The sequence below is a fragment of the Myotis nattereri genome (genome assembly GCF_964212035.1).
Source record: "Myotis nattereri genome assembly, chromosome: 4".
NCBI classification, from domain to species: domain Eukaryota; kingdom Metazoa; phylum Chordata; class Mammalia; order Chiroptera; family Vespertilionidae; genus Myotis; species Myotis nattereri.
The window spans coordinates 38,284,781-38,311,563 of NC_138079.1; the positions used below are offsets into that span (position 1 = coordinate 38,284,781).

The following is a 26,783-nucleotide window of genomic DNA, read 5'->3' on the forward strand; positions in this document are numbered from 1 at the left end:
GCCCAGGGGCCACATGCGGCCCGCCGAAAACATTTATCTGGCCCGCCGGGTGTTTTTGCCGCCGCTGCCTGTCCTGCTTAGCAGCCGACTCGTCCCGGGCCCGCAGTACGCATGTGTGGGATGTCTGAGGGACAGTGAACTGGCCCCCTGTTTAAAAAGTTTGAGGACCTCTGCTATAAGTAACCATATACATATAAATACATTAGATTTCTTTAATTATAAATAGGTTGTCAGGTTGGGGAAAAAATCTTATGTAAGACAACTATAATGTTCAGCAGGAGGAGAATGTTTCATATAATGAGATTATTCTGCAGTTTAAATAAATGGGTAAAATAAGTAAAAGGGTAAACTGGTAGGGGAATACTCTAGCAAAAGAAAAAATACTAGAGGGGGAGGAATAGACAGAATCTTGAAGTTAGGTTCATGGGAGTTATTACCCTTTATTTATGTGTGTGCTAAAATTTCTATTACAAAAGTAAAAAAAGAAGAAAATAAAAAAAGCTAGAATGACCTGAATGGGTACATCTGAAAAGTATAATGTTGAGGGAAGAATATGTAAATTTTGATGCCTTTGACATAGTCTTTAATGTAAGGGTTCTTTGTCAGAAAACCCTTTTTCTTTATTTGCTAGAGGCCCGGTGCACAAAATTAGTGCAAGAGTAGGCCTGCCTTCCCCTAGCTGCCGGCACCAGCTTCCCTCTGGCACCAGGGACCTGGGCTTCCCTCACAGCCCTGGCTTCATCCGGAAGATAGTCTAGAAGGACGTCTGGTCTAATAAGCATATTACACTTTTATTATAGATAAGCATGGGAACAGTAAACACTAAGCCACATGAATGGAATTACCTTTGCAGAACAAATGGAGGGAATGAGACTGGGAAAAAAATGGGGCTGCATTTGTCTGTGTAATATTTAATTTTTTCCAAAAATTTATAAAAGACTATGAGCAAAGATGCAATAAAAAGTTGACATTTCAAAAAAAATTACTTAAAAAATTGTGAGCTACATCCCAGCTGGTGTCACTCAGTGGTTGTGAGTTGACCTATGAACTAGGACGTCGCAGGTTTGATTCCCAGTCAGTACACATGCTCGGGTTTAGGCTGGATCCCCAGTAGGGGGCATGCAGGAGTCAGCCAAGCAATGATTCTCATCATCGATATTTCTATCTCTCTCTTCCTCTTCCTTCCTCTCTGAAATCAATAAACATATTTTTAAAAAGTGAACTATGGGAACATTTACCTATAGTATATACTGTAACATACACATCAAACAGTGAATTGATATGGTGTTCATGTCATTAATGCAAAAGTTTCTTAGCTAAATTAGTTGAAACTTTTTGGAGTTAAAATACTTCTGGGCTAAATACTGATCTTGTGTGTGTGTGTGTGTGTGTGTGTGTGTGTGTGTGTGTGTAGGGACCATTTGAAAAGTACATGGTAACTAGGGATTACACTTAAAGAAATGATTGAGCCTTGATATAAACCAGAAAAGGTTTAATATAAGGTAATAATTTAGATGAAATTAAGGGATTTATTTTTAGTTAACATTTTGAGCAAAGCTGTAGCATATAGTTGTGTCCAAAGGTTGTGAGTTGGTGGCTGAAATACAGCCTGTGGTTCACTTGCCTTGGTGGGGTCGACAGCTCAGAGGAAGGGTGCTTTTTTCTGATTGTTCTGCTCAGAGGTGATGTCATACTAGATGTGTAGTGGGTCTCTGATTTAGATATATTCAAATCCAAGTCTAAGTAAATTTATTTTGCCCTATAATAGATTATTATCATTATTTTAATCCTCACTAGAGGATATGTTTTCATTGATTTTTAGAGAGAGAGGAGGGAGGGGGGGGGGAGAGAGAGAAACATTGATGTGAAAGAGACATCAGTGGGTTGTCTCCCGTGTGAACCCTGACCAGGAATAGAACCCGAAACCTTTTTGGGATACAGGACGATGCTTCAGCAACTGAGCCACCCAGCCAGGACTATAATAAGCTTATTATTAGTATGAAGGTAGTTTAAAAAAAGTGTGCCTAGATCTTTGAATAATTTTTCCTTTGGTAAATTTGAAAACAAATACTATTATGACATAGTATGTGTCTTACCCTTACTCACAAACCTTTATTTTTATAAAACACCATTTAGAAAGCACTCATATTTGTGAAATGTGACTAAGTACTTATTTTATATGTCTATATTTGCTTCATAGGACTTTATTATAAAAGTTATAGGCACTTAAGCGGAAACATTTTTGGTAGTATATCAGTAAATTTATTTACAATGTTCTAATGAATAAAATGAATAAGATATAAGATTTATTTTATTATCAGTAGGTAATCTGTTAAAACCCATCTTTTATTTATGAGAAGAAATGTAGTTATTGCTTTTAAACCATAATTTCCTCATTTAAGAACAAATGCCCCAACTTCCCTTTTAGTAATGACTTTACAAAAGTGGTCAAGTATGTTACTACTAGGACATTTAGTTTCTGTAATTTTATTCTAAGAATTTATGGTATTACTAAGCATATGTACTACTTAGAAAATTGTTTTTACTTAATATAGTATTGGTATTTGGTTCCTATGAGAGATGTTTCTTGCTTTAAAAAAAATAGATGTTCCCAGTACAATTACCTTCTAAAATTGCCTCATCCCTTAACATGCATTAAATTGTTATTTCATTTTAACTTATATCAAGAAAGAAGAAAGGTAATTTTATAGTTCAAAATGTTTTTGTTTTGTTACAGGCAGCTGTTAAATCTAAGAAAGCAACAGACACCTATAAACTCTACGTGGAAAAGTATGCATTAGCAAAAGCTGATTTTGAACAGAAAATGACAGAAACAGCTCAGGTTGGTATTTTTAAGGCTTTAAATCTAAGATAGGATATTTATGTATATTGATTAAATATAATTTTTCTGTCATATACTTCTTTAGTATTAGAAATGTTAAAATGCACATTCTCAATGTTTTAATAATGCTGTTTTAAAAATACACATTTTGTTTTGGAGATTGAGGACCAAGATGCAATAATTATAATATAATGGATTATTCAGAAGAGGCTATTTAAAGAGAATTGGGGAAAATGAGGACATTGGTAAATGATGAATCCAGGCCTTATATATAGATTTTAAAATTGACTTCTGCTTAAGAAGAAAACTGGAAATGACTTCGTGCTGAGGTGCTGAGGATATAGCAGTTAACAAAACAAAACTCTGCTTAAATAAAACTTCCATTTTAGCGAGAGAAGACCGGCAGTAAAAAAATGTCTGTATTCCATAAGCTTGGGGTAATTATATTTGATTTGTTGTTCTTAGAGCCTAATTAAAGGCCTAGGTTTAAGATGGGTGCCTTTTATGAATCATTCCTAAAACTTCCATCCCCACCCTCTTGTCCTCTTGCGCATCCCCCCACTGCCCTGCCCCATAGCACCTTTCATTATATAACATACCATGAATTTTATTTGTTGTATTAGTCAGGATAGGCTGGGTATGCTGAGGTAACAAAGAATCCCCCCCCCCCCCCAAAATCTCAGTGACTTATAGTAGCAAGGATTTATTTGTTGTGCTACTTGTTCTTCATGGGTCAGCTGCATCATCATCACTCTGTTACTGAGGATGGTGGAGGAACGCTCTTCTTAGAACATTATTCTTAGTCGTCATGTCTGAGGGGCTAGAAACATGGTGAAGCACGCGTACCTGCATATGTGTGTGTGTATGTATGTAAAAAATATATATATATATATTAAATTTTGTCTTCTACAAAAATGTAAGTTCTTTGAGAGCAGGTATTGACTTGTTCACTGCTATTTCCTCAGCACTTAAAACAGTTTTCAGATGATGATAGGCACTCAATAAGTGAAAGAAGGACTTAACAAAATCTGACTTTTTGGACTCTAGGGAGTCTTCTCATTGGGAGTGGTGAAGGACTCACATATCAGAAACCAAAGGCTTGCTTGTGTGTAGGCATACATACATCCATCTTTACTTACCCTGTTGTGGGCTCTGTGCTGGGTGTATATTGTATCTACTTAAATAAAACAAGTATCTCCCTGCTCTGGGAGTATAGAGGAGGGAGGCAGACCTTAAATACATGCCTAAATATAAAGTTATAAATTATTACAGTGTTATAAGGGAAAAGAATAGGCTTCCATGAGATAGAATAATAAAAGTTAACCTAATCTGGAGTAGGGAGTTAGGAAAGGCATTTTTTGGAGAAGAGACATTTAAAACTGAGATGAAGAATAAGTAAGAGACTCATTCTAGGGCCAGAGTGTTCCAGGCATTGGAGACCATATAGCTATGAAGACCCAGAGATGTAAAAGGGCTGTCACATTATATAAAGTGTAAAATGCTTGCTGAAACTGAGTAAGGAGAGATGATGGTGAGGCATGAGGTTAGGGAGAACATAGGCAAAGACCAGGCTTAAGTAAGGGTTTGGTTTTCTTCTAAGAGTAATTTGAAGACATTGGAGGGTAGTATGCAAGTATGTGACATGGTCTGGTCCGAATTTTAAAAGATAATTCTTGCATTTTTGTGAAGAATAGATTATAGTGAGGACAAAGGAGAATCAACTCTCCCTCTCCCTTCCTCTCTGAAAGCATCAAAAATATTTAAAGAAATAAAATTCTGTTGTTCTACATTCCTGCCCATGAGACAAAAAATCATTGGAAAAAAAAAAAAAGTCCAGTTTAGAAGGCAGTTAATAGTGAGATGAGAAGGATGAGGGCCAATGTGGTGGCCTTGGAGAACGTGAGAAGTGAATGCATTTGGAGATGGCAGGAGTGGGGTGGATGGAAGAATTCTAGAGAGATCAAGATCTCTTCTGAGTGTTGGCTTGTAAGTCTGTATGGGAAAGACTAGATGAAGAACTGTTGTTAGTTTGAGGAGTCAGAGGGGACCAGATGCTCAGTTTTGAACAGCCTACCTAAGTGGAGACAACAAACGGGCAGTTTTGGAGGACCTAAGTAAGCTGGATTCCAAAAGCTCTGAAAACAAAAAGCGTTTTTCTATAACTCATTTTGCAGCAAAACTTGACTTAAACTGATGTGAGGCTGTTTCTATACTCTTTATTTATATTACTTAGACGAAGTGTACGTGTTTTCTTTTAGAAATACTAACGTTTTTGATAAACAGATGCCACTGCAGACTCTGCTGGTAGTATTATGAAATATATGGTAATAGCATCATATTATCTTTATTTAAAAAATCCAAAATATTGAATTCCCAAACACCTGGTCCCAGAGGTTTTGAATAAAGGATTGTGAGCCTATATAAAATAGGGGCTTGTCAGCACACAAAGCCATGATGACATCACCTTTGTCAGAGTGTGGGAGAAGAAAGGGCCACCCACACTCTGAGAGATTCATCATTGACAATTTGATAGAGGAAGAGATGCTGAAACCCAAGTAGGAGAAGCCAGAAAAGGAAGAAAACTGGGAAGTATGATATCATGGCAGTTGGGAAATGATAATATTTCAAGGAGGGTTTATAGTTAGTTGTGTTAAGGCTCTAATTCTAGTGAGATAAAAAGTTTTAATTTCTATAGCAACTAAGATCATTGTAGACTTCAGCAAGTGCCCTTTTGTCTTCTAAATCAGAACACTCATTTATAAGGCAATTATTGTTGATTTTGTATTAAAATGACTAGTTCCTATCAGTGAAAATATTTTGCCTTTCAATTATTTGTTTAAAAAAACAGGAATTAGAATTAGCTAGAATCAGGGTTTTTTGTTAATAGTACTTTATAAAAGTATTTTCTTTTTTAAAAAAAATATTTTATTGATTTTTTACAGAGTGGAAGGGAGAGGGATAGAGAATTAGAAACATCGATCAGCTGCCTCCTGCACACTCCCACTGGGGATGTGCCTGCAACCAAGGTACATGCCCTTGACCGAAATCAAACCTGGGACCCTTGAGTCCACAGGTTGACGCTCTATCCACTGAGCCAAACCGGTTAGGGCCTTATTATTATTTTTTTTATTAAATATATTTATTAATTTCAGAGAGGGAGAGATAGAAACATCTATGACGAGAGCGAATCATTAATGGCTGCCTCCTGCACACCCCCTACTGGGGATCGAGCTGGCTGGGCTATAAAACTACTTTTAGCATTCATTTTTTTTCTCTCCTTATCCTTATCTTTTGCTTTCTCATTACATTTTCCCCCCAAAATTGGCATTTTAATTGTTTATCCTGACATTTCCAAGATGGGAACAATAATTTATTTGATCAGATATATAAATAGCCATGCTGCTCTTAAGTAAAGATGGTATACTGTGCTAATGCGCTCTCTCTCTCTCTCTCTCTCTTCCTTTCTTACACTGGCAGAATAGATTAACTATTGTTTGTTAATAGACAGTAGACTTTAATTTGGGTTATTTAGAAGTGAAAAGAATTATTATACATCTCCACTTTCCTTTTGTTCCAGCCTAAGCGGTTGACTTAAATCCCAGTAGGAAAGGACCTGTCAGTCTAATGAGTATCAAATTTGGGTGGCAGGACCTATATTTACTAGTGGGGAAGGAAATTGAGTCCCTGGGGTGAAAAAGGTTAGAATGTACTTGGAGTATTTGTGATTTAATTTTTTTCATTTGCGGTGAGAATAAACATGATTAAAAACGTGACTTCTCTTTGTGTTTATGCTTTTTACCACTGTCAGTTAATGACACTTGAAAAACTTGAAACAATATGGAGATTTTGTTCACTTTTAACAGTTTGATGACTAGTTCAAGGAGACTGAGATTTGTTTAAGCAGCACCCCCAGAATAAGGTTTTAGAATTAGAGTGCTTCTCTGTAGATATCTCTAGTATAACAGTACATACAAACAGTGAATTTGAAAGGAGAAAAAAATATCATTTGTTCAAGGAAGTTCACTTATTTATATTCAAATACTTGAGAGTATATTTCCATTGCTGAATTGCTCTGAGTTTAGCAGTCACTAATTTTGAGGATATTTAGCAGTATCTACCCACCAAGAAAACGCAGCACAGTTTCAGAATTGCATTTGTATTATGTGTTGAGTTTGTGTGTGGTTTCATGCTCAAGATTTTTCTAAATAATTAAGGATCTGCCTTATTCACTGTAGCTGTTTCAAAAGAGACTGAAAAGGTAGTACAATTTTCTTGGAATTAGGGGTCATCATATGCAGTTTTGACCAAGCTTTCCTGGATTTTGGTCTACCTATCTATGAGACAATCTCTGGTTCATTAAGTTACAGAAATTTGAGGGTGACTTTTATAATATGAACATAAAGTAGAATCATGCTCCTGCTGAATATTCCTCAGTTCTTAAGACTAATTCAGGATCTTGCACCATTGGTATTCTCATTGACTTGTTCAAAATTAGTCAAAATAAGCACTCTAACTCTGTTATTTCTCATGAATAAAGCTGATTGAAGTGTTTGGATTATTATTGTATTATTGCCCAAACTGTAATTGCACTTTTTTTTTAAGTTCAGAAGCTTAACACAAATATGGACATGATCATTTGGCTTATTGATTTTTGATCATGGAATTCAGTGTTGAAGAAAACTAGATATTAAATATGGGGTGATGGAATTTAATTTGATAAACTAACCAGAGGAAAAAACTGAAGCATTTAGACCTATTTCTTAAAACTGATTTAATTTAGGAGGAGAGGGGGTCAGGAAGGGTAATCAATCAGGCTTGTGCATGGAAATGACAAATGTATTTTCTAGTGTGTTTATTATTTTTTTAAATTTATCTTTATTGTTGAAAGTATTACAGATGCTTCTCTTTTTGTTGTTGTTGTTTTCCCATTGACCCCATCCACTCCACTCCCAAGCCTGATTCACCATACTATTGCTGTGTCCATGGGCTATGCATATCTTACTAATAAAAGCCTAGGTGATCCTCATGCCCTCACGCTGTTACAAGATGGCTGCGTGCACAGTGGAGGCGGGGCCCAGCGGCCACTCCGCACAGCTTCCGCCAGGGTTCTGCGGGCTTCTCTAGTATGCATTATAAGTTGCCCAGTTAATTTCCCCCTCTCCCCCTTCCCTCTGAAATTTTGTTCATCAGATTATTTTGTTCATTAGATTTCACATATGAATGCGATCATGTGATTTCTCTGACTGGCTTATTTTGCTTAGTGCATAATACTTAACAAATGTATTTTGTTTGAAAATGGCTAGTTCAGCATTTCCCAAATCCTGTTTTGAGGAAGATTGTTCTGTGAGATATTAATAGATATTCAGAGATGAAGAAAGACAAACAGGGTGGTTTGGTCAAAAAATTTTGGAAAACACTGGGTTAGGCAAAATAAATTTTGGTATGCAATAATTTTCAGACTTTTTAATATTTATTATGAAGCCAAGTCTAGCAGTAGTTTTCTTATTGGGGAGTAAATACAAGAATAACCCGGGAATTTCTTCCAAACAGCATTCTCACCTCTTTCCACCCCCACCCCCAGGTAGTAGTGGAGGATCTGTGTGTTTTGTAGTTTGAAAACATTCCCCTGGTGATCTGATGTATCCCCACCTTCAGCTGAGAACTGCTAAGAAAGAGTTTATAGACTTCCCAAATTTATTTGACCACAGAATATCTTTTGAAGACTACATATTAACATTTTTGAGGATTAGAAAGACATTTTGAGAGCCTGTGGGCTAGATTGTAAAGTGTTTAGAAGTAAACTACAGTTTTTCAGTTTTTGAAACACTTCTCCCTTGGTTTTTATGACAGACACCCATATCATCTGGGTCTTCTTATTTTCTGACCATGATAATAGGTTTTAATTTGTGTTATGTTCAAACTGAAAAAGTTCATGTTTACCTGAGAAATGGCACAACAAAAAGGTAACTTTTCTCTGTTATATTTCAGTATGTTTACTAAACCCATTTGTCTAGACAGGGGTGGGCAAACTTTTTGACTCGAGGGCCACAATGGGTTCTTAAACTGGACCGGAGGGCCGGAACAAAAGCATGGATGGAGTGTTTGTGTGAACTAATATAAATTCAAAGTAAACATCATTACATAAAAGGGTATGGTCTTTTTTTTTCAATAGTTTTATTCATTTCAAACGGGCCGGATCTGGCCCGCGGGCCGTAGTTTGCCCACAGCTGGTCTAGAAGCATTGCTAAATATTACATAATGAATAACTTGCTAAATTTGGTTAGCTGTATAGAGATAACTTCTAAAAGATCTTTTGATTTTAGTATTTATGTGTATGTGTGTATACATATTTTATATGTTACTTTTTATATTTGTTACTCAGAAATTTCAAGACATTGAAGAAACTCATCTCATTCACATAAAGGAAATTATAGGATCCTTGTCAAATGCTGTAAAGGAAATTCATTTGCAAATAGGCCAGGTAGGTTTTTACTTCATGAACTGATTCATGAACATTTTATGTTCATTTATGACTCTTTAAAAATTCCAAACTCATAACATGATACTGAATTATTTCAGATAAAAAATATGTATTTACAGTCCTAGCCAGTTTGGCTCAGTGGATAGAGCATCAGCCTATGGACTGAAGGGTCCCAGGTTCAATTCTGGTCAAGGCCACATGCCCAGGTTGAGGGCTCAATCCCCCGTAGGAGGCATGCAGAAGGCAGCCTATCAATGATTCTCTCTCATCATTGATGTTTCTGTCTCTCTCTCCTCCCTTCCTCTCTGAAATCAATAGAAATATATTTAAAAAATATGTGTTTACATGTATTAACTGTAAAATAAACTGGATTTTTGATTGGTCATCAGGGATGATAATTCAAATTAATTTTTAAAGTTAACTATGTTCAGTTCTCTTTATGTTAAAATTCTGAAGTTACCAATTTTTTAATATATCTTTTTTGAAGTTTTACTGTTTTAAAATTTAGAACAGCAGCTGTAAGTTATAAAACTTGTACTTAGAAATTTTCCAAAAATGTAAAGGCAGTTTAATGATCACAATTTGGGATGCATTGAAACTTAGTAGAGAAAGATGAAATCTGTTATTCTTTATTATTAAAGATCTAAAACTTTTAATTGCCTGTGCAATTTTTATTTATCATAAGGATTATGTTCCAAAACATTTCAAGAAACAAGAAGCTGCATTTATTTCTAAGGTTGTGCAGCCATATCTAAGGGGTTCATGTAAACAGTGATTGGTACCCATAGTACTACTAACAGTGTAAGATAGGCAACAGACCATGTTTAGTAAATGAAAGTTCTTAAAGGCTCTGGCTCAAAAAATGCACATTTGGTGTAATGAATTTTTATTGCTTTGTGGAAGTTTTGTCTGACAGTAAGAATATGTACAGAAAAAGAAAGAATTTATCTTTATCTCATTTTAATAGGTCCATGAAGAATTTATAAATAATATGGCTAACACTACAGTTGAAAGCTTGATACAAAAATTTGCTGAGTCAAAAGGCACTGGGAAGGAAAGACCTGGTAAGATGATAAACTCTGCAAGGAAATGTATTCATGTTTCCCATCCAGCAACTAATGTGTTTGCCTTTAAATTGCAAAACTGCAAAATGGAGCTTGGGAGATACCTGAAAATTTGTGTCAGATCTTAGGTATCATTTACTTTGTGTCTGATGACATGTTGAAAATTAAGATTTTTGTTTTAACCTTTAGTGGTTAACAATTTAGTATTACTTAAAATGGTTATTATAACCTTTACTAAGTTAATATGTTGCAGTTTATATATTTTTAAAATAAATTAGCAACAGAAGGCCATTTTTAAAACAGAGTAGAGTGCTAACAAGTATTCCCGGCAATTGTGTACCGGTAGACACTGAGGATACAGCAGTGAACAAATGAATACGGGAATCCTGGTTCCTGTTTTATGAACAGATGTTTATAGGTATCCTGAATCTTACTTTTAATAAGCATGTTATAATATATCAAATATAATAAGCTCAGTCCCTTCTCCTGTTTGTCATAGTCTTCCACATTTCTTCAATCTGTTAGTTACTCTACAATATTGGTTTCACAGGTAAAAATAATTCAGTCCAGTAAAGGAAGTATGGTTTGGAATACAGGAAAATAGACAAGTTGTTTTTAGAGAAGTACAGGAACCATTTTTCCTCAGTGCAGTTCACAGAACTGAGGCTTGAAACCAAAATCTTCTTTACTTTATTCTTCCCACATTTCATCAAGTTTCAAGTCATGTTAATTCAATTGTTAGATTTTCCCTTCAGCCCTTCTTTCCATGCTCTCTCTACCTACCTGATTAATTGCAGCAGCAGGTTTCTAAATACTAGCACAGCAATCCACTTTACATGTTATAGCACATTCATGTTTTGACTCTACAATTTTGAACTCGTAATTGTGCTACTCATAAATCTTTAACTTTTTATTATAGACAGAGTGAAACTTAGATTCTGGACTTGGATTCGAAGCCTTTCAGGATTAGGCCTTGACCAGTCTTCAGTCTTATTTTCCATTATTCCTTTTATAGCCACCCTTCAGTGCAGTCAGCCTGAACTGTTTGCTGTTTCCTATACAAGTCCCTTCTTTTCTCTTGGTATCTTAGTTGCCCTATGTCCTTATTCTAGAAAATGTTATATCCCACTCCTTTTCTACCACATGTCTTCCCATTTATTTGTCTAAAGAAAAAATTCTTAAAGAGTCAGGTCACATGTTACTTCCGCCATCAAAAGTGCCAGAGAACTTTAATAGCACTTTTTTTTGGCATTGTTGCCATTACCTTAAATTTTAATAATTGTGTGCCCTAGCTGTTTGGCTCAGTGGGTTAGAGCGTTGGCCTGCGCACCGAAGGGTTTAGGATTTGATTCTGATCAAGTGTATATTATTATATCTTGGTTGCAGGCTCGATCCTTGGCCCTGGTCAGGGCTTGTGCAGGAGGCAACCAATCGATGTGTCTCTCTCACATCGATGTTGCGCTTTCCCCCTCCCTGCTTCTCTTTCCCTCTCTCCCTCTCTCTCCTCTTCCCTTCCATTCTCACTCAAAAAAATCAGTGGAAAAAAATATCCTTGGGTGAGAATTAACAAAAAAATTTTATAATTGTGTGCTTGTGAAGAAAAGTTATATATTTGATTCATCTGTTTATCATCTTTATGTGTAAACAGTACATTTTTGTGATGAATTAGTGACAAAATGGATAAGGTTAGCATATTACGGAGGCTGGAATGAATGGATTTGCTGTTTGAAAAGTTTTGGTCAACAAATAGTAAATTATAGTTAAAGTTTAGTGAGCACTTAATTCTGCTAAGTTAGCCAGGTACTGTTCTAACTACTTTGCAGGCAAACTGATCTTCAACAACTCTTTGAGGGTAGGTTGAGAGAAATGTTGAGAGGTTAAATGATTTACCTAAACTAGTACATGTCAGAGTTGGAATTAAATGCCAGGATTCTAGTTAGTTTACATATATAGAGAGAATAGGATATTGAGATACATAATTATTAAACAACGAGAAACCCTAAAATTCCTTAAAAAGAGATTAAATTATAAGTGAAGAGCAATTAAGAGAGTAAAAACAATTGGGGAACAAGTAGAATTTTATATAGAGCGTTTCCAAGTGTTCATAGAATAAAAGCAAAGATGTATCAGCCGCTTAAAAATGCCTTAGAAATCTAAACAAGATTGGTAGATTTTATCATTATCATTATCAGTATCTCGTTTGCTACGTTATAGTGTAGTTTTCCAAAATGTAGGAAACCAAGCACAGGTGTACAAGGGATCACCATGTATTTTTTTTTAAAAACAGCTGTATGTGAATCTACAATTACCTCAATAAAAATTTCAGTTTTCTTATTTGTGGTACAGCACAGTATTTAGCCCTGTAGTTTGTGGTCCACTCTTTACTAGCATTGAGATCTTTAAGCCTTAATGCCCTCATCTGTAAAGGGAGGATAATAATAGTACTTAACCTCATGGGGTCGTGAGGTTTACATGAGATAATGTTACATTTATTGAGTACTTAATAGATGTTATTTTCAAAAAATTAATACATTCCTAATTAATAGGTAGTTAATAATGGATATTATTTCTTTATAAATTTAAATTTACTGGCCTCAGGATATACTAAGATGTAGAAAATTTCTGAAGCTAAATGGTAAGAGGGAGTCCAAGAATGGTGATGACATGGGCTTGTCTAGAATCACCAGACCCAGAATTAGGTGACTGTTTCAGGATGACTGTTGACATTGTGACTGACTTTCAAAAAGCTGGTCCTAGTACTAACCTTAAAAAAAGGAGGGAGAGTGTGGGATTTATTGGAAAGATAAATATCACTTCTCTAGTTGACTTGCTATGGGTGACTAGTTTTAGCTCTTACACATGTATTTCTTCAGTTTGTGAACACATGAACAAATGAGCCTTGGAACCCATAACGATGAAAATTTTGAGTTTCTCAGAAAAATAGCAATCAATTTTACATGTGGTTGTATGGAATTCATAGACTTAAAGGATTTTGCTTTGTAAGATGTATTCTAACCTTCAATTTGTATACTATTGATTGCTGTTAACATTTTTTTTTCCCTCCTGTTTTGTAAGTGCCCCCTCTGGTGGATGAAGTACTTTTAAAATTAGTTTTAGTCCTGTGGATTACACATTTTAAAAAGAGGCCCAGTTCTTTAAACATTTTGTAAGCCACCCTAGCTGGTTTTGTTCAGTGGTTAGAGTGTCAGCCTGTGGACTGAAGGTTCCCGGGTTGGATTCCGGTCAGGGGCACACCTCGGTTGCGGGCTCGATCCCTGGCCCCTGTCGGCGTGTGTACAGGAGGCAACCAATCTAGGTGTCTTCCTCACAGTGATGTTTCTCTCTGTCTCTACCTTTCCCTTCCATTCTCTCTAAAAAAGAAATCAATGGAGAAAATATCCTTGGGTGAGGATTAACAACAACAACAATGAGAAAGCTTTGTAAATCAAAAAGTTATTTATCTTGTGGTGTAAAATGACTTTTTTTAAAAAAATATTTTATTGATTTTTTGCAGAGAGGAAGGGAGAGGGATAGAGAGTTCGAAACATCAATCAGCTGCCTCCTGCACACCCCCTACCGGGGATGTGCCCGCAACCAAGGTACATGCCCTTGATCGGAATCAAACCTGGGACCCTTGAGTCCGCAGGCTGACGCTCTATCCACTGAGCCAAACTGGTTAGGGCTAAAATGACTTTTTTTTAAGTCAGTTACCTGTTGGAAGATATAACCCCTAACTTCGTCTCCAGTTATTCTGTGTCAAACACTGAGAGCATTGACATTTTTTCCCTATTCGTTGAGACTATTTTATACTAATTATATGCAGTGACATTTTTGTCATTACTTTTTAAATTGATATATAATTGACATATAATATTGTATTAGTTTGTAATGATTTGATATATTGTACTTATTGCAAAATGATTACCAAAATAAGTTTAGTTTAAATATCCATCCCCACACATAGTTACAATTTTTTTTTCTCATGGTAAGAACTTTTAAGAACTACTTTCATACCTTTCAAATACACGGTACAATATTGTTAAGTGTAGTCACCATGCTGTGTATTACATCTCCAGGACTTTTTGACTTTGTAACTGGAAGTTTATAGCTTTTTTACTACTTTCACCCATTTTTTCTAATCTCCCACTCCCCACCTCTGACAACCACTAACCTGTTCTTTGTATTTCTTTTTAGATTCCACATATAAGATTATACAGTATTTGTCTTTCTCTGACTTATTTCACTTAGCGTAATACCCTCAAGTTCCATCCATAGTGTCATAGAACAGACTTTTCTTCTTTGTTATGGCTGAATAATATTCCATTGTATATATACACCACATTTTTTGATCCATTCATTTGTAAGTGGACATTTAGGTTGTTTCTGTGTCTTGGCTATTGTAAATAGAGCTGCAGTGAACACGGGGGGCGGGGGGTGCAGATATATTTTTTGAGATAGAGATTTCGTTTCTTTCAGATAAATACTCAGAATTGCTGGATCTTATGGTGGTTCTACTTTTATATTTTTGAGGAACCCCCATACTGCTTTTGACATTACTTTGTTTAGTATAGTACTGCCTAGGTCTTCTGGAATTTGAGTCACTGTAATTGGATGCTTGAAATATCAAAGCACCTCTCATCTGAAAGGGTCATGAAAAAACAGGTGTTTTCTAATTTTGAATATCTTTTTATGTTCTAATAACATTATCTAGTATTTCTACCTGTTCTCATCTATTTTAGTTGCCAAAGGAGATTAAAGTCCATGTTTTTAAAGTTTCCTGTTTTATAGTCATTCTGCTTAATTAATTAGTTAATTAATTTATTTTATGATTTTAAGAGTATATTTATTAAAGCTGGGGACAGTGAAACAAGTGCCTAAGAAGCAGCAACAGGAGAGAGTCTGGGCAGGGCTGCTTTGGCTCTCTAGAGCTGTTATGGGAAAGAAGGGAGCCAATGTGGGGCTGCTGTCATGTCAGTATACTGGAAAGTCAGAGAAAAGGGGGCTTGGAGACAGGACCCAGGGGGTTAGCCCAGACAAGCAGCCACTCCCCATTGCTCCCCTGGTTGCAAGTCTCATGGAGACCCTTAGAGTTTAGAAGAAAGAAAATTCACTTGAAAAGGAGATTTGTATGGGTGTGCCCCAAGGAGGGCACACCATCTTTCTGTAAAATCTGTATATTGTTTATAATTCATAAAAGTTAAGCAAGTTTTTAATTTATAAGAAACAAAAGGGTAACTTAAAATGAAAAGTTGGTAGGCCAGTTCTTAATATGTTTAGAGAAAAGGTTATGTTGAAATGCTTATTGTATTTTCATTATATAGCAATATAGGTGTATAGCTTCAATTTTTTGACTTCCAGAGATTATACTGTGTTTGAAGATACAAATAGGAAAAGCCTGAGAAAGATAGATATAAAAAATAATCAGCAACAAAGAAAAAGGGAAAAATGATATTTCTGTGGTCAGACTGCTTAAATGAAATTGACTAGTTTAGGTATTTGGAATATTTTGGCTTCTACATTAGGTGTATTATTTTAAAGTATAGGGTAAAGCAAATAATTAAAAAAATAAAATTTAGTGATCTTTTTAGACCCATTAAGGATTTGGAATAATGTCAAACCTGTTAATAGAACTTCTTACCACTACCCTTACCATTTATTATTTTCTTAATCAGAGAAGCAGAAACCCTTGTGTAGAAAGCAAAATTAAAAATAGCTAAGAGCCAGAGACCCATAAACCATACCAGATATCCTGTGATTACTTGGTTTTTCTATTCAATAGTAAGGGGCAGTGACCAGAAAAAGAGGAAAGAAGAATGAATAATGATTAGGGGAGAGAATAATGTAGATTAGCACAAACAGGAGAGTAAAGGAGGAGAGCCCTCACAGGAAATAAAATAGAAAAGCTCTACTCTGTGAAGGAGTACACTTCTACCTATTGTGTCCTAGCCACCTAGGGCAGAGGTGTAGAACTCTGCCCTGTGGGATATATGTGCCATTTGATAATGATTCTTTTATATCTTTTAGAGCAGGAGTCGACAAACTATGACCATTGAGCCATATTTAACTCTGCTTATTTTTGTAAGGCCTATAAGCAAAGAATGGTTTTTCATTTTTAAATGATTAGGGGAAAAATTAAAAGAAGAGTAGCATTTATGATATATGAAAATTACAAAAAACCAGATTTGAGTGTCCATAAAAGATTTTTTTTAACACATTCACATGTTTGTGTATTGTCTGTGGCTGTTTTCACACTACATACAACAGTAGAGTTCAGTAGTTGTGACAGAACTTATGGCCCACAGAGACTAAAATATTTACTGTCTTACTCCACAGAAAGTGTTTGACTACCTGTGTTAGAGAGAACATGTCTTGTGTAGTATAGTAGCAGAGATGTTGTAATACACTAGAGGCCTGGTGCACGAAATTTGTGCACTGGCAGTGGGAGGGGTGGGGGGGGGTGTTCCCTCAGCCCAGCCTGTGCCCTCTCTCAGTCCGGAACCCTCGGGGGATGTCCTACTGATGGCTTAGGCCCACTCCCTCCCCATAGGGGAGCGGGCCTAAGCCAGTAGTTGGACATCCTTAGCGCTGCTGTGGAGGTGGGAGAGGCTCCTGCCACCGCCGCTGTGTTCACCAGCCATGAGCCCGGCTCAGGGCTTCTGGCTGAGCGGTGCTCCCCCTATGGGAGTGCACTGACCACCAGAGGGCAGCTCCTGCATTGAGCGTCTGCTCCCTGGTGGTCAGTGCGCATCATAGCGACTGGTCATTCTGCCATTTGGTTGATTTGCATATTACCCTTTTATGATATAGGATAGGATAGGATAAGATTAGAATTTTGTACCTCATAACCACACATAATCTTTCTTCAACAGCTGATTTTGCTGTTCTTCGGTTCAGAAACCATTTAATTTGACATTCTGTACCAGCTACATCTGCAGTCATATCACAGTAACTGAACCTCATAATACTAATCCTAAATTGTGAACTAAAGATTAAACTGTTTTTGTGCAGGTTTTGTTTAAGGAAAGCTGAATTCTCTAATTTGAAATAGCTATTAAAATGTTAATATATAAACAGTGGCAACAAAATATGAAAAAGTAAGCTGATTATAATTTTTACATGTGCATAATAACAAGGACAGAGTTTTAGTTCTTTTTGCATTATGTAAAAGAAGCTAACTCAAGCCAATTTGAACTTAAAAGGAAATTGATTGGAAACAAACCAAGGTATCCCAAGGATCCAAAATCAGGAATGGAGCCAGGCTGCAGAAAGAAACCCATACCTGTAGGCATACTAGGTATCATTTTTCCTTTATTTACTAGTAACCTCTGCAGAATGGCTTTCTTTGCTTTCTCAGGCACCTCCCAATAATTTTTAGGTACTTTTATTTTTTGTTCATTGCAGTCACAGCTCAGAATTAATCCAGGTTTTTGATCATTTCCAAATTTCTGGGAGAAAGAATCTGGTTCAGGAAATCTTGAGTCAGGTGATCTTTCTAGTCCAGTCAGTTCTGACTAGGTCATTCAGTATATGCATGGCTTCTGCAGCACCTGTGGAGAAGGGGGAAGTAACTAGAGAAAAGTGAGTGAGTATAATTGCCCAAGGTTTTATCAGGATCACAGAGGGTGAAAACATGACTCAGTTTGGGGGTATGAAGGCATTGCCAGATTTTGGATACAGGAGGAGATTATATTTCAACTAGAGACCCGGTGCACAAAAATTTGTGCACTCGGGAGGGAGGGGGGGCCCCTCAGCCGGGCCTGTGCCCTCTCCGCAGTCTGGGGCCCCTCGAGAGATAACGACCTGCTGGCTTAGGCCCGCTCCCGGGTGGCAGAGGGCAGGCCCAATCCCTAGGTGCAGCCCCTGGTCAGGCTCAGAGCAGGGCCAATTGGGGAGTTGGGGCGCCGCCCCGTCATGCACAGAGCAGGGCGGATCGGGAGGTTGCGATGCCACCCTCAGTCACGCTCAGGGTAGGGCCGATTGGGGGGTTGGGGCACCGCCCCCTGTCACACTCAAGGCAGGGTCCATGGGGAGGTTGCGACGCCACCCCCTGTCACGCACAGTGCAGGGCCCATCGGGGGGTTGGGGCTCCATACCCTGTCACGCACAGAGCAGGGCCAGTCGGGGGTTGGGGCACTGCCTCCTGTCATGCACAGAGCAGGGCCCATCAGGGGGGTTGGGGCTCCGTACCCTGTCACGCACAGAGCAGGGCCCATCAGGGGGTTGGGGAGCTCCCCCTGTCACGCACAGAGCAGGGCAGATCAGGGGCTTGGGGCTCCGCCCTCTATCACCCACAGAGCAGGGCCAATCAGGGGGTTGAGGCGCCGCCACTCTCACACTCAGGGCAGGGCTGATCAGGGGATTGGGGTGCCGCACCCTGTCACACACAGAGCCGCAGAGCAATCGGGGTTGGGGCGCCTTTCCCTGTCACGAACAGAGCAGGGCGGATAGGGAGGTTGTGGCCCTGCCCCCTGTCACACACAGAGCCGCAGGGTGATCAGGGGGTTTGGGCGCTGCCCCCTGTCACGCTGATCCCGGTGCTGGGAGGCATATTACCCTTTTACTATATAGGATAGAGGCCCGGTGCACGGGTGGGTGCCGGCTGGCTTGCCCTGAAGGGTGTCCTGGATCAGGGTGGGGGTCCCCACTGGGGTGCCTGGCCAGCCTGGGTGAGGGGATGATGGCTGTTTGCAGCTGGTCACACATCTTTCAGGGTGGGGGTCCCCACTGGGGTGCCTGGCCAGCCTGGGTGAGGGGATGATGGCTGTTTGCAGCAGGTCACACACTCTTCAGGGTGGGGGTCCCCACTGGGTTGCCTGGCCAGTCTGGGTGAGGGGCTGAGGGCTGTTTTCAGGCTGGGGATGACTGAAGCTCCCAACCGCTCCTTTTTTTCTTTTTTTTTCTTTTTATTCTGGGCCAGCTTTAGCTTTGAGGCTTGGCTCCAGCTCTTAGGCCTCCGCTTCTGAAATCAGGTTTCTGGCCTTTGTTTACAATGTTGCGATCCTGCTGGCTGAAGCCGGCGGACTAAAGGAGGTTTCTGGGGTTTTGTTTAGCCTCTGTATTTGTTACATAGTTGCTTAGAGTGCAGCTCAGAGGCCTGCAGCGGCAGGCGGGGAACGTTGGAGTCCTCCGTCACTGAAGCAAGCAAGCCTCATGTTAGTTTCAAGCTGCCTGGCTGCCGGCCGCCATCTTGGCTGGCAGTTAATTTGCATATCTTGCTGATTAGCCAATGGGAAGGGTAGCTGTCGTACGCCAATTACCATGTTTCTCTTTTATTAGATAGGATGCTAAGATTCTGTTTGGAGAACTAGATGAAAATTTGGAAGGTTTCACAGCGACTGAAATTCCATGGTTAAAATTCTGTTTCTCTGATTTAAGAACAGGGTTCTTTTTTTTTTTTTTTTTTTTAATATATATTTTTTATTGATTTTTTACAGAGAGGAAGGGAGAGAGATAGAAACATCGATGAGAGAGAAACATCAATCAGCTGCCTCCTGCACATCTCCTACTGGGGATGTGCCTGCAACCCAGGTATATGCCCTTGATCGGAATCGAACCTGGGACCTTTCAGTCCGCAAGCCGACGCTCTATCCACTGAGCCAAACCGGTTTTGGCAAGAACAGGGTTCTTAATTTTGCCTCATCACTGGTTCTCAAGCCTTGGGTACATATGAGAATCATTTATAGAAATATCTTCCCTTTTCATTTCTCTTTTTAAAAAAAGTGCACTTCTGGTCAGTGTGTTCAGTGGTTAGAGCATTGGCCCCATGCACTGAAGGGTCTGGGGTTGATTTCCTGTCAAGGACACATAACTGGGTGGTGGGTTTGCTCCCTACCCTAATCTGGGCACCTTTAAGTGTGTCTCTCTAGCATATCTCCATCTCTGTCTGTCTCTGTCTGTCTCTGTCTCGCTCTTTCTTCCCCTCCCCTTCCCTCCTCCTGTCCCACCTTCTCTTCCACTCTCTCTGAAAAGCAATGGAAAAAATATCCTCATGTGAGGATTAACAACAACAAAATAAGTATAGACATACAGACAGTGCACTATCCCAGAAATACTGATTTCATTGGTCTAGGATGGGCCTTGGTACCACTATATTTTTTAATTTCTCATCTGCTTGTAATGTGCAGCCATTGTTGAGAACCTGGAGCATTACATCTTTGGATGCTTGTTATAAATGTAGAATCTCAAACCCTATCCCAGTCCTACTGCATCAGAATCTGCATTTCAATAAGATTCGCCCGCAGTTTGTATTCACAATAAAATTGGAGAAGCACTCTCTAGATGTACTGAATATCTGGCAATGGACCGAGAGGTTCGCTAGGTCTGTAAATTTCAAAGTGTGATCCCAGGGCCATGGGAATTTGTTAAAAATGCATATTCCTAAGCACCAACCTAGACCTTCCAAGTAGGACACTGTGGGGGTGGAGCCCAGCAGTTTGTGGTTGAACAAGACCTCTTGTTGATTCTGGTGCAGGAAGCATTGTACTAGAAGTTGGGATTTGGAACCATTGGATTGAGGGAATTTTTTTTTTTATTTTTTATTTTTTATTTTTATTTTTTTTTTTAATTAAATCTTTATTGTTCAGATTATTACATTTGTTCCTCTTTTTTCCCCCCCATAACTCCCCTCCTCCCAGTTCCCGCCCCACCCTCCGCCCTCACTCCCCACCCACTGTCCTCATCCATAGGTGCACGATTTTTGTCCAGTCTCTTCCCGCATCTCCCACACCCCTTTCCCCCCCAAGAATAGTCAGTCCACTCCCTTTCTATGTCCCTGATTCTATTATAATCAACAGTTCATTCTGTTCATCGGATTATTTATTCACTTGATTCTTAGATTCACTTGTTGATAGATGCATATTTGTTGTTCATAATTTGTATCTTTACCTTTTTCTTCCTCTTCCTCTTCTTAAAGGATACCTTTCAGCATTTCATATAATCCTGGTTTGGTGGTGATGAACTCCTTTAGCTTTTCCTTATCTGTGAAGCTCTTTATCTGACCTTCAATTCTGAATGATAGCTTTGCTGGATAAAGTAATCTTGGTTGTAGGTTCTTGGTGTTCATCACTTTGAATATTTCTTGCCACTCCCTTCTGGCCTGCAAAGTTTCTGTTGAGAAATCAGCTGACAGTCGTATGGGTATTCCCTTGTAGGTAACTGAGTTTCTTTCTCTTGCTGTTTTTAAGATTCTCTCTTTATCTTTTGCTCTTGGCATTTTAATTATGATGTGTCTTGGTGTGGTCCTCTTTGGATTCCTTTTGTTTGGGGTTCTCCGCGCTTCTTGGACCTGTAAGTCCATTTCTTTCACCAGGTGAGGGAAGTTTTCTGTCATTATTTCTTCAAATAGGTTTTCAATATCTTGCTCTCTCTCATCTTCTGGCACCCCTATAATTCTGATGTTGGTACGCTTGAAGCTGTCCCAGAGGCTCCTTACACTATCCTCGCATTTTTGGATTCTTTTTTCATTTTGCTTTTCCGGTTGGGTGTTTTTTGCTTCCTCGCATTTCAAATCATTGACTTGATTCTTGCTCTCCTCTGTTCTGCTGTCAGGAGTCTGTATAATATTCTTTATTTCAGTCAGTGTATGCTTAATTTCTAGTTGGTTCCCCAATATAACATCGAGGGTCTCATTAGTTTTCTTGTAGGTCTCATTAAGTTTATCGGCGGCTTCTAAACAGTTCTTGAGAGACCTTAAAAGTGTGGTTCTGAACTCTATATCTTCCATTGACAATTTTGTCCTGTTTCTTTGTCTCCGCATTTTGTTATGCTTCCTTGATGCACCCCCTAGTGGTCTTTGTTCGTGGTCTTATAGTTAAATTTTGATTGTTGTAGCTAATTCCAGGGAGGGTTTGACCTACAGGCCAAGTGGCTATGAGAATCAGCTGTGTCAGCAGTGAGAGAACTTCTGTCCTCTAGGGAGGTGCTAATCTGGCGTTTGCCTGAGGCTATCCGGCAAATGCCTGTGTGCAGGGCTTGGGCGGGGCGGGTCGCACAGGATCAACAGGGTGGGCCGGAGAGAGCAGTGATGGCGGCTCTCAGTCCTGTCCCCAGGGGCTCTGCCTCTCTGAGTCCCAGCACCCGCTGCAAAGCTCGGAGAGAAAGCTGCACTCGCTCTGACCGAAGCCAGGCAGTCCTGCTTCTCCCGTTTGAGTCTGGGTCCCTAAAGACTCGCCCGGATCTGGAGCTCAGAGTCTGCGACTCCCTCCCGATTGAAAATGCCAGCCGCGCCCTCCACCGCCAGCCCGCTCCGCGCGCGCGCACTCCGCACCTCAGAATTTGACTTCAGCACTGCGCCTCCTCTGCGTGTCCGTATGCGTTTCTCTTTCCTCCTAGTTGTAGGAGATTGAGGGAATTTTTTAACAAGCCCTTTATTAAAGTAAATATTCTAGAAATGAAGTGGCATTTTGATGTAACTTACTTGTAAATGACTTGGCAGGCAAGAAAAGAAAAAGAATGTGTGTACTATTAGGTATGTGTTGAGAGAAAGAGAAAGCAAATATGGCAAAAGGTATTATTGTTAGCCCTCATATCATTTTTATAAATGATATGACTTAGGTTCCGAAAGAGAAGGTAACTAGTCCAAGGGTAATCAACCAGTAAAACCAGAACTTGAGCCTCCATGCCCTTTCCATAACACCAAAAGCTGGAGTTTGACGCCCCTTTTCATGTTAGCTTGCCTGGTTGACCATCCCAGGCATGTGGGAATGTGGCTGTGTTGAGTTGCACAGACCCAGGAGCAAGCCTGAGAACATGACATTGACTCTCATTATGAGTCACAGGTGTCTTTCTCTCCTCCCTCTTTCCCTACCCCCTTCACTATCATTCTTTTTGTTAAATTTTGGGGTCTGTGCATGTTTGTTTTGGCTTCTAATTAGAACCAAGTGTTCTGTGGTTTTGGGGATATGCAGGAACATGCTTGATTTGAGTAATCCAGATTTACTATTTGAGTTTTGAGGCTAGTTTTTAATTAGACAAAGTTGTAAACTTGCCCTGTTGGTGACCTGAGATTTAGAAATGATACCAAAACAATGGGAACTATTAAATATTCACCATTTTTTATACTTTCCATCATTCCACAGAATATTTGTCATGATTAAAGATTACTGTTAAATAAATTGTCTTTTTTTTCCCTCTAGCATTTCTTAAAAGTTTTGATACAAATTAGATTGAGATGAATTTTTTTTATAAGAAATTTTTTTTAAAAAAATTTTATTGTTTAAGGTATTACAAATAGTAGTACATATGTCTCCCCCTTTGTTTTCCACATTGACCTCCCCCAGCCTCCCCTACCCCCCCCCCCCCCGCACTTGCCCTCATCCCCCCCACCCCCCTGTGTCTGCACGTCTGTTGGTTGTGCTTATTATGCATGCATACAAGTCCTTTGGTTGATCTCTTACCCGCCCCGCCAACCCTCCTCTACCTTCCCACTGTAGTTTGACAGTCTGTTGGATGCTTCTTTACCTCTATTTTTTTTTAATAATTTTTATTTCTTGAAGTATTACAAAGAGTATTACGTATGTCTCCTTTTTTCCCCCCCTTGAAATTCCCCCGGCCCCTACCCCCTAGTGCAGCCGTGGGCAAACTACGGCCCGCTGGCCGGATCCGGCCCGTTTGAAATGAATAAAACTAAAAAAAAAAAAGACCGTACCCTTTTATGTAATGATGTTTCCTTTGAATTTATATTAGTTCACACAAACACTCCATCCATGCTTTAGTTCCGGCCCTCCGGTCCAGTTTAAGAACCCACTGTGGCCCTCGAGTCAAAAAGTTTGCCCACCCCTGCCCTAGTGTCTTGTGTCCGTTGGTTATTCTTATATGCATGCATATAAGTCAGGCGTTTCCTCTTGTGCCTCTGGCACAGCCTGGATGGGAATGTAAATTGAGTAGGGCGGGGTCTCAGGGAGTCACCAGGGCAGGGCAACTAGCAAAGGCGGAGTCTCCGCGGCTCCTCGCCTCTCTGGGACATCGGGACTTGGCATCCCCCAGTGTCGGCGAGCAGCTGCGCACCAGAGCCTCCCTCGCTTTTTGCAAGGCTGTGCCGCCTCTCCCCGTGGGGCCTGGGGCCTCAGAGACCCGCCCCGAGCAATCCGATTGAAAAAAAACCACGCATCCAATTGCAGCCCGCCTGGCGTGCGACTGTGTACCTCTGTTTTTGGCGCCTCTGTAGCTCCTACTCAGTCTCACTGTGCTTCCTTCTCTCCTTCCAGTTGTAGAACTTCCACTGGGCCAACTTCCCCATGGTTCTGAATGGTGGTTGTTTGTCTTATAGTTGGTAGTTTCAATGATGTTGTGGGAGGCAGCAGTACAGGTCTACTCCCTACGCCGCCATCTTGGTACTACCTCTGTCTATTTTTGTTCAACAGTTTGTAATATTCTTTGGTGGTTAACTTTTTTTATAGCAGTAATTTATTTCTACCTGGTTATTAAAGCATCATATGTAAGAATTGTTTTGCTTTCGATAGTTGACTTTTTGGAGGTCTGCCTTTAATTTCTTCTGCCTTTAATTGATCTCATGATAGCATTTTTAGATAATGTGTAAAGAGCATCAGGAGACAGCCAAAATGGTCTTATTTACTTTTATGCAAACTAAATTGCCCTTGTGACCTAGCATAAAATCTAGGTGCTAAGAGAAGTTACTTATTTTGACAACAGAATTAATTGAGCCTAAAAGTTGAAATTCCAGTTGTAGCAAACTATTCTTTCTGGCTCTCAGTCTGGCTGTGGTACTGTCAAGAAGAGTAACTTGTTTATGATTAAATAGCGGAATGATGGGCAGTGGACAGCGTTTTAGGGAGGTGCTGAATAAACCTTCTACTTCTGAAACAGTTAAGAAGTGACAAGCTGCAAGGGGGGTCAGAGCGTGTGCATTGATATCCAGCTGAGGTGTCAACTGGCACTTGAGCCAGGCATGCAAAGCTTTGCCATGTGAAACAGCATGTGGAGCATACGCAATTTGAAAAGAAAATCTTTTTCATGCATGATTTAATGTATTTTTTAAAGAAGGGTATATTTAGTTTTATTAGACCACAAACTGTGTTAGTATTCTGATCTTTTATAGAAAAGCTTATGTATACATGGTACTCAGCTTAAAATTTTTAATACGTATTTTACAATTTGAGAGGATTTGACATCTTATATTTTAAAAATGTCATTTTGAATGATTTATTGGACATTTTCATATTTCAAATGAATTTTAAGGAATGTTTAGAAAAGATAAAGAGACGAGCCATCAAGATATATCTGGTATAGGAAAAGATTTTGTGAAAAAATATATAGAATTTTGTTTAAAGGGATTAATTTTTATAGAGTTAAGGCATGTTCTTACTATTTTCACAAATATAAAGCTATCCAAAAATCTTTTTTTTAAATCTTTATTGTTGAAAATATTACATATGTTCACTTTTTTCTCCCATTGACCTCTTCTAGCCAATCCCCACTTCCCACCCCAGGCCTTTACCAACCCCTTCACTCCCCTATATCTGTGTCCATGGGTTATGCATGTATGCATACAAATTCTTTGGTTAATCTCTTTCCATCCACCCATCTTTTTCTGCCTTCCCTGAGATTCGACAGTCTGTTCCATGCTTCTATGTCTCTGGATCTACTTTGTTCATTAGATTCCATCTATTGCCGGGGTCCAACCCCAGCAGGTCCAGGGATCCCCAAAGGTGAGGACGGAGTCGGCGAAGAAGGAATGTCACGGAGACAGCGTTCAGTTGATCAGCAGCCTAGCCAGGATCTCCAGCCAAGTTCTGGTCTGGATCTCCAGCGAAGTTCTGTTTAGGATCTCCAGCCAGGTTCTGTGTCCATGGTCTCTTGCTAGGTTCTCCAGCCAGGTTCTCCAGGTTCTCCAGCCAGGTTCTGTAGCCATGTTCCCTTGCTAGGTTCTCCAGCCAGGTTCAGTCACCAGGTTCTAGTCAGGTTCTCTTGCCAATTTCTGTAGTCAGGTTCAGCCCAGGATCTTTTGCCATGTTCTCTCGCTAGGTTCTATCTCTAGGTTCTGAGGCCAGTTTCTGTCCAGGATCTTTTGCCATGTTCTCTCCAGCGAAGTTCTTCTGTCCCTAGAGAACGTTCTGTGTAGGTTCTGGGCCTAGATTCTGTCTCTCTCTCTGTTTTTTGCTGTCTTGTTACATCTGTATTTATACCAGTTGATTCAATCCTATCAATCTCTATTACAAAGGTTAGGGCGTTTCTTATCTCCATTACAGGGAGTAAAGATTATGTAGCTTAAGCATGATTGTTCATAGTTAAAGTGATTAATTACCCGCCTGGCACTTAGTAAGAGGTTTTATTCCCTCCCTAACTTCAGGGGAAAATCCCTACCTGGGGAAACAACCTTTCTCAGAGACCTTGGTTAAAACACATAGTGCCAAGAAGGTGAGCAAACATGTTAAGAACA

The 26,783-nt window shown here is 39.4% G+C and overlaps 1 protein-coding gene across 1 annotated transcript in view; it reads left to right on the top strand.

Moving 5' to 3' along the window:
* FCHO2 (FCH and mu domain containing endocytic adaptor 2) overlaps positions 1–26,783 on the top strand; it is a 118,122-nt gene that overhangs the window by 38,293 nt on the left and 53,046 nt on the right. The window contains exons 6-8 of the mRNA XM_081090047.1: positions 2,738–2,842; positions 9,225–9,323; positions 10,291–10,387. Of these exons, the coding sequence (XP_080946173.1) occupies positions 2,738–2,842; positions 9,225–9,323; positions 10,291–10,387 (301 nt within the window). The remainder of the gene's footprint in view (positions 1–2,737; positions 2,843–9,224; positions 9,324–10,290; positions 10,388–26,783) is intronic.